The 10,978-nt window shown below is 41.6% G+C and overlaps 1 protein-coding gene across 2 annotated transcripts; it reads right to left on the reverse strand.

The window, feature by feature from the left end:
* Positions 1-254: 254 nt before the first annotated feature.
* AVPR1A (arginine vasopressin receptor 1A) lies at positions 255-9,103 on the reverse strand. 2 transcript variants are annotated; one of them, XM_023760677.1, is made up of 3 exons: positions 8,597-9,103; positions 7,616-8,554; positions 255-4,925 (listed from the first exon to the last, which is right to left on the reverse strand). In XM_023760677.1, the coding sequence occupies exons 2-3, from the start codon at positions 8,520-8,522 to the stop codon at positions 4,639-4,641; spliced, it is 1,194 nt and encodes a 397-aa protein (XP_023616445.1). In that variant the 5' UTR covers positions 8,523-8,554; positions 8,597-9,103; the 3' UTR covers positions 255-4,638. The 2 variants fall into 2 exon arrangements, with proteins under 2 accessions (XP_023616445.1, XP_006096908.1); XM_006096846.3 differs by having other exon boundaries at positions 7,616-9,103.
* Between the last annotated feature and the right edge of the window lie 1,875 nt (positions 9,104-10,978).

A 10,978-nucleotide genomic window follows, 5' to 3' on the forward strand; every position in this document is an offset into this window, starting at 1 on the left:
TTTTGGTTGTCTTAATACAAACTAAAATAAAATTAATTTGCTTTCATTACTGTAATTTATTGAAAAGGCAGTTATGAAGTTTTATCTGTTCTATATACAGTTAAAGAATATAAACAAGAACATCTTTGTGTTCAAATGTAAAGCTATCAATAGCTACCAGCTGTAAAGCATTTCTTTAAGTTTTTCAAAATCAGCATAATTAAATTGAAATATATTTCATTATTAAACTAAGTTGTAAAAAAATTATTTCAAACAACTTTGAGATTTATTTTTATTTGTAGAATCAAGCCAATACACAGTAAAATTAAGAAATAAATTCACCACTTATTTCAATATAATGCCACAAGACATTTTTTTCAGTAAAGGACCAAATATTAGGTACAATACAAAACATTTCAACATCCATCAAAACCGGAATCATACAATTTCCTCAAGAATACACATTGAAATTCATCTATCTATAATAATAAAAGTGTAATATGCAAATCGAGTGAACGGCCGAACAACGGAACAACCGTCTGGACGACCTTCTGGACGAAGCCAGGGCTGTAAGGGCCAAGGCAGCTGGGGCTGCGAAGACCTGCTCTTGCATGAATTTTGTACATTGGGCCTCTAGTGTAGCATAATAAGCTAGGGGATATAGAACATGTGAATAATAGTTCCAAAAATAAAATACTAAATATACAACATTAATTCTTTAATACATTTGTTATAATGAGCTAATACATCATAGAATATGTCATAAATCCCATGATATAAGTATAACTACCTTCATGTGTGGAAATGCTAATTATTTCATATTAATAATAATTAATAATTATTCTGATATTACTATCAGATTTATTCTCAAAGTTTCTTTTCTGTATTTCCTAATTTGACCCTGGGACACAGAAATATTTAACTCGCTCCATGACACTTTGTTTTTATTTGGAATATAATCAATGTAAAAAGATGTGATGTGAGTTTATATTATATAAAATTAAAAAGTAAATAATGGCATTTAATATTGAGCCATAATATATATATATTTTTGATGTGACATACTATAGATAAAATATATTTTTATTCATGATAAATTACTATATCTAAAAATTGATTTAGAACAATATTTTTCAAATGCTTTGGTATGCAATGAAATCACACAACTTGTGTGACGCAGCCCATTTCGGTTGCCTTGAGAACATAACTCTTCTTATGAATAGTTCTTAAATTTTTGCTCAAATTTGAATAAAGAATTATTCTCTAATATTTATTGTTCTGTGTTACTCATGATTCCCGGTGTTGCTAACGACACTGAGTGTGCTAAAAGGGCCACAGGGAAGGAGAGAGAGGAAGTGGGGAATGGCTGCTTCTGCACCCCCTGGACTAGCATCCCAGCTGCCCTGCCTGGTCTTACTTTAAATAGAGCTGTTGCCTCCAGAATGAAAATCCATTAGGGCTCAGTTTATGTGGACTGAAAGGAGACTAATCTTTGATATCCGGGGCGAGGCTAGGCTCAATGTCTCCCTAGATAGCTCCAATTATGCTTTCGTGGTAGAGAAAACTCTGAAGCTATAATAATTTAAAGCTCTGCATGTCCAATTACATTACAAAAATGTATGTTTTAGAATCTAAAGTTTATAAAACTTTAATATAATTGGATTGCTTTACTTGTGCTATAACAGATTAAAGTTGTGTTTTTTAATCACCAATGGTTTGTTCATTCTAAGAACTGTAATCTGTTTAGGAGGGTACTGCATGTTATTAGGACGACTTGATTTTTCTTTTTCTCTTTAAAAACCACACCCTTCCCTTAATCATGGTTGAAGACTGCTTTGAAGAAATTCTGTATGTATGGCAAGTATATAATTAACCATCGAATTTCACTAATTTTCTTCACAGTTATGTTCCAAATGATATTTTAGTATAAAAGCTGAGTAGTTTTATACCTTGAAAATACATGTCTAAAAATTAATCCATTAAGTACATTATGTACTTTAAAATGTTATTTTTTCAGCATCAACTAATATTTATCAAATGCCCAGTAGACAATATCACCAGTTTCTCCCTGCAGGTGATTATCTATCAATCATTTCCCCATATCCACATAGATACATTAATATGGTGTACTTGCAGGATCTCCCAACAGATAACTCTGCAAAATAAAAGAAGGTGGTACAACACATTTGTTCTTAACTACAAGCCTAAACCTCGGAGAATAAGACCATATACTTGCTTAGTGCAGAACTAGCACTGGATCTCTGGGGTCTCCCCAGCCTTTGTTCTGTATCTCATCTCATGCATTTAAAAGGAGAAAACATGGCTGGGTAGGTTGATATGCACCTGATTTGATAGATGTTCCTAGAAGTAAAATTGAAACTGAATTGTTTTACATTTGGCAATCTATACCAAGAACATGAAGTTATTCTTTTGCAACTAGATTTAGAAAAAGAAGTGGATTCATCTTTTATCCAACCCAAAGGATTTCATTTTTGAACTATCAAAGGGAAGTTGTCGAAAAGCTGACAATGTTACAGAGGGCAGTGTTACTGAGATGCTGCCATGCCTCAACTAATAAAGAATTGATTAATTTAATTGATACCTCATATTGGAGAGTACCCTTTAAGAAACATATTTTTTATTTTTGAAAAGCAGACTTCTAAGACCTAAGGGCCTAATATCCATAGAACATTTGCAAACTTTTTTTTAAGGCATATCAATCCAGGGAGTAAAAGGCCTGAGAATTTGGAGAGGCAAGAAAATGAAGAGGAGTGAAGTTGCTGGGTTCAGGTTCTCACAGTGCAATCCAGTCCTCAGTTTCTTATCTACAGAGTTATTTAAAAATAATAATAAAACCACCAATACTATTAAAATAACTATTACTTCCTTTAAGAGATGCAAAATATTTATGATGTATCCTCAAATTATTGCATGGTCTCTAAGAAGGAAAAGGAGCCCGACAAACTAGTCAGAATAAACCCACTGAGTTCCATTAATAAAAAAAAGCAGTAACAGCAGCCAAATAGTGTTGTGATTTACCTCTGTTTGGAAATGAAAGAAACTGATGCTCTCGGCTGGCTTTGATTTACCTGCATTCAAAGGAAAGCAAGTTCTGTCTTTAAAGTTGGAAACGAGTTAGGCTAGAAGTCAGGCTCCGCGACGCTGGCAGTGCTTTCCAATGAATCAGCGAAGCTATATTTAAGTTTTAGGATTTTATATCCCAGACATGAAACCAACAAATTCTGGTTAATGAAAAGTAAACAGAAAAAGGCTGAGAGATTCTCAAGGCCCCAAGACTATAATAAAACAACTACTAGCATTTGTATAGCACTTGGCAGTTTATTTATGAAGATCTTTCACACACTTATTTCATTTAGTCCTCACAATGACTCTGTGAGGAGAGTGTTATCAACTCCATTGTACAGCCAAGGACATAGAGGCTTTATGTATTTTTAAAGAATTTGCCTAAAGTCATGCATTTAACAATGAAGAAAACCAGAGGAGGTACAGAGCAGTTTTTTTTTCTTCCTATCTCCCTCTGCATCCTGGTAGAAACCCTGCCTTTCTTCTACCCGCACTGTTAAAAGGGTGGGAGATGGGAAGGAAAGACCAAGTTATTTTTAATTAAATGCTAGGGGACATTATATATCTCGAGTCACTCTTTAGCAGACTTTCTTATCTATGAATCTGGACGCCCCAACCGTAAAGCAATGATCATGTTAATATCCAGCAAACCGTTTTGTTAAAGGGTATTGTCCAATAGCAGTGTTATAGTTTGACACTGGTCAAAACATGTTTACACTGTTCTAGAGAAAGTCTGCATAGTACCTTGGGCAATCCACTTCTACTTTTCTAATAAAACTGAGTATTCCTGATACAAATGTGAATTTAGAACGACCTTGCAGGAGAAGAAAAGGATTATCAGTGAGTTGACACATTTTTCCAACCTTCTGCATCTTAGTCCGTTGGCATTTCACAACCAACAAAGCATGAGGAACCAAAAGGAGGGAACTGCCAGTTCTAAACTTCCTGTTTTGGAATTTTAGGTGATTTATAGCTTCTAATAAAACTTTCTTCTTTCCACTCTGAACCAGACACGCCCCTGCTCATGCTTCTCCAAGGCACCATCCCATCTCTAGGCCACTGGTTGAGGCTGCATTTTCTGATGTATAAATTGATTTTATTGAATGGAAACAATTTCTTTGATGTCTTTTCTAATTTGTTTCCAACTCTAACGCTAATGGATGGTGAGCTCACTTTGTTCAGAAATAAGGCCCCTACATTATATGACTTCTAAACCAATCAAAGCTTAGTTATATCAGAAGTAAAAAGAGAAGAAACCAACAATAAAATATAACGTCAGGATGGTCAAGATTTTTCCTTTAGAAACATCTGTTATATTTCCTTTAGGAACTTGTTATATTTCTGGGAATTAGGCCTGAACATTTTAGTGTTGCATGTTTTTATTATCATTCTGTATAAACCAAGTCATAGCATTTGGTCATAGCAATATGAAAATGCAACCAGAAACACAGTCTTATACCCAACAAATTGACATATGCTTATCTGATGTAGTTCATTTGTTCTCAAGATTGTGAGCTGGATTCAGCCAATGGGCAAGAAAGTCTGTCCCAAGAGTCAGTTGCATGAATGAGGGGCTCAGGTTGAAACAGGAATAAATTTGATGAACTTGGAAGATTTAGGTGAGTCCTTCCAAGCACCCATACTGTTTGTCGGGCTCCGGTTCATAGTGTAAGAAGTCTGTCTTCTGCTCATACTGTCAGAATCTTCTTTGTTGAATGCTTGCTTCATGTTGTGGCAGCACAGGAAGCTTTGGACACAGTCTTGCAGGAGATGGCCACTAAAAAACATGTATATCCAGGGGTTGCAGCAACTATTCAAGGAAGCCAGCAATGCAGTGATGGTGGTGGCCGGGTTTTCCGAATCTAGGCAAAGCATAAGCGGAGATTATTCAAATAGTCAAATGCAAGTAACCGAGCACTGGATAAATTTATTTTTGTATTGACTAATGAAGGTAGGAAAAATTTATGGGTTAATATAGAAAGTGAAGACTTTTGTTTATCAAGCAGGTAAATAGGTGGTATATGGAAATTGCTTGGCTATAAAATATTTTTGTAAGGAAAATGCCTTGAAATGAATTCAGATATTTAAAAACACAGTTAAAATGTTTAAGTAGCCCTAACCGGTTTGGCTCAGTGGACAGAGCGTCGGCCTGCGGAGTGTAAAGTCGCAGGTTTAATTCCGGTCAAAGGCATGTACGCTGGTTGTGGGCACATCCCCAGTGGGAGGTGTGCAGAAGGCAGCTGATCCGATGTTTCTCTCTCTTATCGATGTTTCTGACTCTCTATCCCTCTCCCATCCTCTCTGTAAAAAATCAATAAAATATATTTTAAAAAATTAAAAAAAAAATGTTTAAGTAGAATAAGTAAGTGGGATTTTTAAGAGGTTAAGAATATTAAGTAACTTATTTTTAGAAGTTTGTATCCTTTGTTCTAGTACCAGCATGTGCTAAAGGACGCAGCACTTACAGAACTGCTTCAATTGCAATGAAATTTCAAGAGTCTATAACCATATACATCAAATTGTATCCATCCCAATAACTCAGGCAGAAGTATGACATCCTGCACTGTGTTTAGTAGTTTTAAATTTTTAAATATTAAAACATATTCTTGTAATAACAAAACTATACAGAAGGGGATAGTTGAAATAGGTCCCTGAAGGATGCAATACTTAGTTGTTTGTTTGTTTTTTGGTTAATTAGATAATTCTTTTAATTTAAAAAGAAAACCATCTTTGATTGTGGTTTAAAAATTAAATTATATTAAGAACAGTTGAATTAGGAAATTCTAACAGGCTTTTGAAACATTTTATGTTATTTTGCCTTGTTAAACTTGCATACGTATTATAATCTTTCACTTTCACACTAGGACAATAGGTAATACGCTTTTTCTGAAGATAACAGTAATTAGCAAGCACTGACTTTCCTTTGATTATAAAACACAAGCTGGGGCTTCTCACTCATGCTATGCTAGAATAAATTACAGGTTATTTAATCATACTTTGTGCTAAGATGCTATACTTTTAAAGATGGTCATTATCCATGGCTAAGAATATTCAAAAAAGAATGGAAATCATCAACATACTTCCATATAAGTGAAGAATATTTTAGTAATCATGTCTCAATTCCGATAAGTAGTTATTAGACTGATTTTTTAATTTGATTGGCAATAATTAGGAGGCTGCTAAGACCAAGGAAGACAGGAAATGGTAAACCAAAAATATAGCATTTATGTTGTATTTTTCATCAGTAATATTATAGTCATGCATGATTTTTCATTCTTTGAATTAAGTTCATGCTCAAATGTTTTATTTGCACATATAAATTCCAAGGTATTTCACATATACTCCCTAGTGAATCCCAAATAACAAGAAGACAGTTGTTCCCAGATACCCATTTCCCAACTACAGTTGTTGGTAATATTGCTGTAATACAGTTCTTTTGAAAGTTTTTTTCTTACTAAAAGGAAATATATTTTTCAAGATACAGTATTAAATCATTTCTTTTGGGGTACAATTCTAGTGAAATTAGTTTTTCTAGTTTGTGAAGGAACTAAAATCAAACAAGCTAGTAGGTATAGGGAACATTCTTCGTAAACTATTGCAAAGGTTGCATGAAGAGGTGTATAGCTGTGTGGTCAAGTTACTACTGAGAGACTAATTAATTAGTTTAACAAATTTAGAGTTCATTAATAATTCTGCTTTGAAATCCTCCCAAAGAATGTTAAAGTAGTTGTTAGAAAAGGATTATAAGAAATGGAATACTAGCTAAATGCCAAATTAGAATTACTGACTTCCTAAGACTTTTTTTTTTCAGAAAAAAAATATGTACATTTCACCCTTGCCACAAAATGTTTATATTAATTGTGATACTTTTCACAAGCTAACAAAAAGCAGTTGTGACAGTAAAAATATTTCCTTAAATCCAATAGATTTGAAAGCAAGGTGATTAACACAGAGGTTAGTGATTGGCAAAAAGTCATTCATATATGCATTGCCCATGGACACAAAAAACTGTGCAAATGGGGGCAAATGGAGATCATCTGTAAAAGTGTTTATAATAAAAAAAACAAAAGTTTAGAATGGTTGCTGAATTCAAAATCAACACATAGCAACAATATATCTATAACCAGCAGCAACCAGTTAGAATGTAATTAAAAAATAAACTTACCATAGCATTAACAAATATAAAACTCCTAGGAAGAAATCTAACACATGAAGGCCTTTATGGAGGGGAATTATTAAAGTTTATTGAGAAAAAGGAAGTCATCCTGTCTTGGAGTTGTGTAGCTCACTTTAGGGCACAGTTTCTGGATTTGTGGTCCCGGGATCTCTGCAAGCTACAAATGCAGATTCCTGGGCCCCATTCCAGAGCTACTGAATCAAAACGTCTGAGGTGGGGACCCCAGGAACATGCCCTGTTGAGAATTTCAGCCAAGGTGTAATTCTCATGCACAGAGAAATTTAAGAAAAACTGTCCTAGGGGATATTATGAAAAGAACCCGCCGCCCCCTCAGGACTCCATCCCAGCACCTTCCTCCATGGTCCCGACACCTACCGACCCAGGGGAGCTGCTCATCCCAGACGGACCACATCTGGACGACGAAGAAGGGCGCCCAGCAAACGATGTAGGCCGTCACGATCACGAAAGTCATCTTCACCGTGCGGATCTTGGCGCGGGAGATGATCTTCACGCTGCTGACACAGGGCTCGAGCAGGAGCCCGTTGTGGAAGGCGCCGCCGGTGCCCTCGGCGCCCTTGCCCTCGCGGGGCACCGTCTTCCCGCGGACGTTGCGCCAGATGTGGTAGCAGATGAAGCCGTAACAGGTGCCCAGGATGATCACCGGCACCACGAAGACGCCGCTCGTCATCCAGGTCACATAGGCGCGGGGACCCCAGGGCTGGATGAAGCTGGCCCAGCAGTCGCAGGCCTTGGTGACGTTGTCCACCTCGATCACGGAGAAGACGAGGTACTGCGGCGTGCTCAGCACGAAGCTCAGCGCCCAGGCGGCGGCGATCATGAGGCGCGAGCGGCGCGCGGGCTGCTGCAGCGTCTTCAGCGGGTGGCACACGGCGATGTAGCGGTCCGCGGTCATGACGACCAGCATGTACGCCGACACGAACATGACGAACACCTGCAGGTGCTTCACCACGCGGCACAGCCCGTCGGGTCCCCGGAACCGGTAGGTGATGTCCCAGCACATCTGCGGCAGCACCTGGAAGAAAGCCACCGCCAGGTCCGCCAGGCTCAGGTGGCGAATGAAGAGGTGCATGCGGGACGTCTTGCGAGGCGTGCGGTGCAGCGCCAGCAGCACACTGCTGTTCCCCAGCACGGCCACCACGAAAATCACGGCTAGCACAGCGACCTCCACCTTGGCCAGCTCCTCGTTGCGCCCGTCCCTCGGCGGATCCCCGCCTTCCCGAGTGGCGTTGTCCCCGCTGGAGTTGCCTCTGGCGAAACGCATCCTGTCCGGGCAGCAGCACCTCTTGGACCTCCGCGGAGGCTCGCTCCCTTCCTGCCTCCGCGGGCGTGCGCTCCTGACCCGCTGCGCTCTCTCCTGCCCGCACTCGCCGCTCGCGGGGCTCCGCTCTCCCTCCCGCAGGCGTCTCCGGGCGCAGCGTGCCACCGGCCAACTGAGCTGCTCTCCGCTCCGTCAGCCGCCGCTTTTCCTGCTCTTCCCTTACTCAACTCAGAGGAAGCTGGGGAGGTGCGCTCCGAGCCTCTGAAGGCAGTGGGCTCCTAACTCAATTATTTAGGCGGGGTTTGTTTCCCCAGAATGCGCGCTCTCTCGCCCTAGTGGTTGGAGACGGCTCGCTGCCCACTCTCCCCACCTCCCTACCCGCTTCCGGGGAGGGGGGATTATTTTCCTGCCTCACGTCGGTGACTGGTCCTCTTTGCATCACAGCTGCAGGGGCGGGACGGGAGACTTGCCTATTCCTCCGCATGATATGCGGGGTCATATCGCTTTCCCGCTCTTCTGTTCCAAAAATCTTGGTGAACAGGACGTGTCATGCCTTTTCTGGGATTGCCACCATTTCCTCAAGCCCCCTCAAGAGCCACCTTAGCCCCTCATTTGACTCAAACGGACGTGGTCAATACCTTTCCTAGAAACCCCGAGTCCACTCTGCGGGGCGCGCGGCTCTTGCGCCTGACCTTGGCGCAGGACTCCACCCCCTCCAGCCAGGTTTCACTCTCCGGGGTGCAGGGAGCCTGACTCCTTTTGTTCCCAGAGAAATGTGCTTCGGGAATTCTCTCTCTTCCTGCCTCGCCACTCCCCACCCTCCTCTGCTGGGTAACAAGCGGGTGCCTTAGAGGGTGCGCTCTCCCCAGGAACTTGTTTGCCGGCTCTCTGCTCCCCTGCCCACGTTTGCGGAGGGGAGGGACGCACTCACTCGTCCCACCCAGCCCTCGGCCGCCGTGCGTGTATCTGCAGCCGGGAAAGGGACTGTCTCCCGGCTTTCCAGTTTCCCCCGGGGTGGGGTGGGGTGGGGGATGGGAGGAGACGTAGGAAGTTTTCTCTAAGCTAGATTCCTGGGGTTTTCTCCCGGGAAAAGCCTGATTCCCACAGGGGGGATGCGCGGGAATTGGGCCACAGTAGTCCGTGGGGACATCGCCTGGTTACTGCTAAATCGTGGGGACATCTCTTCTAGTGGACAGAAAGCAGCTGCCGGAGGACAGCCACCCAGGCGGCGCTGTCCAGGGCACCGGAGCGGAAAACTGCCAGGCTCCTGAGCCGGGGGTGGGGGAGTTGGGGGACGGGCAAGGCAATCTCCAGGCAGGAAGGAGGCGCTGCGAAGGAAGAGAGAAAAGACCTGTTAGTTACTAATTAGTTAGTTACTCTGGACCGCTGGAACTCAACTGCAGGCCCAAGCGACGCAGAAATACTGTTAAAAGAGCCTTGCGTTTTAACTTTAGTGAAGATATGCTTTGAAAGACAGCAAGGGGGAGCTGTTTTCAGGCTATTGCAAAAAAGAAAAGAACCTACTCTGCAGATACAGGAACATGACTTTTTATTTTCTTAATCAGAATGTTTGTGTATTGTGGCCATGGTATAAATTTGTCTCAGAAAAATATCAGTGAAATGTAGGAACAGAAACCAAAGCCTTTCTGAGGTGCAGTTCTCAGCGGTAATTCCACTTTGCTTCCCAGTTCATTCATGCCGAGGCCCAAGGCTGTGACATTAAGGATGCTAGACTTGACCTTTCGAGTCCGGCTTCACTGTGGCTGTATAAACCTCAATTGTACATCTTAAAAATGGGAATAAAAGGACCTGCTTTACCTACTATAAGGTCATCGTGAGAAGTAAAACAGTGTTCTGTGTGGGGAAACGCTCTCAAAACTACAGGCTCTGTTGCCTTGTTTCGTGTTCTCCAAGATGTTTTAAGAGGGAAAAGATTTTAAAAGTTCAGAATGGCAATAAGTAAAAGGTTTCCAGACCACCTGCCTGGAAAAATCCTTTAAGCAATTGGGTCACTGACTTTGAGAGGTGACCTCCTTTTAAATAACAAATTACATTAGTGCTCCTTATGAGAAATACCATAATGTCTGTCCCTGGGTATTGCAAAAGTGGTCCATTGACCAGACCCCGGCAATTCACTGCTCTTGGCCCTACACCATGGAGTACAGTATTTAGGTTTCCTAAGGGGAGGGAATCTGCAGTATAGCGTCACTAAAGTTCCTTTGGGTCTGCCAGCTGCTAGACAAGGCCTGCCAGCCGGGGCCTGCCAGACAAGGCCTGCCGGATGGGGGGAAAAACCATGGGAGGTTTGCTGGCCGGGGGGAGGGACCGGAGGAGGTTGGCTGCACATGGGAGGTTGGCTGTGGGAGTGCACTGACCACCAGGGGGCAGCTCCTGAGTTAAGCATCTGCCTCGTGCTCATCATAGTGACTGGTCGACTGGTCATTCCGGTCGTTCAGTCA

The sequence above is a fragment of the Myotis lucifugus genome, unplaced genomic scaffold, assembly GCF_000147115.1.
Source record: "Myotis lucifugus unplaced genomic scaffold, Myoluc2.0 scaffold_189, whole genome shotgun sequence".
Lineage (NCBI taxonomy): Eukaryota > Metazoa > Chordata > Mammalia > Chiroptera > Vespertilionidae > Myotis > Myotis lucifugus.

Coding starts and splice junctions, on each gene's coding strand:
- AVPR1A (XM_023760677.1), bottom strand. CDS start 8,522: ATGCGTTTCGCCAGAGGCAACTCCAGCGGGGACAACGCCACTCGGGAA. Junction 4,926..7,615: donor TGAGCAGCTCCCCTGGGTCG/GTAGGTGTCGGG, acceptor TGCTTTGCCTAG/ATTCGGAAAACCCGGCCACC.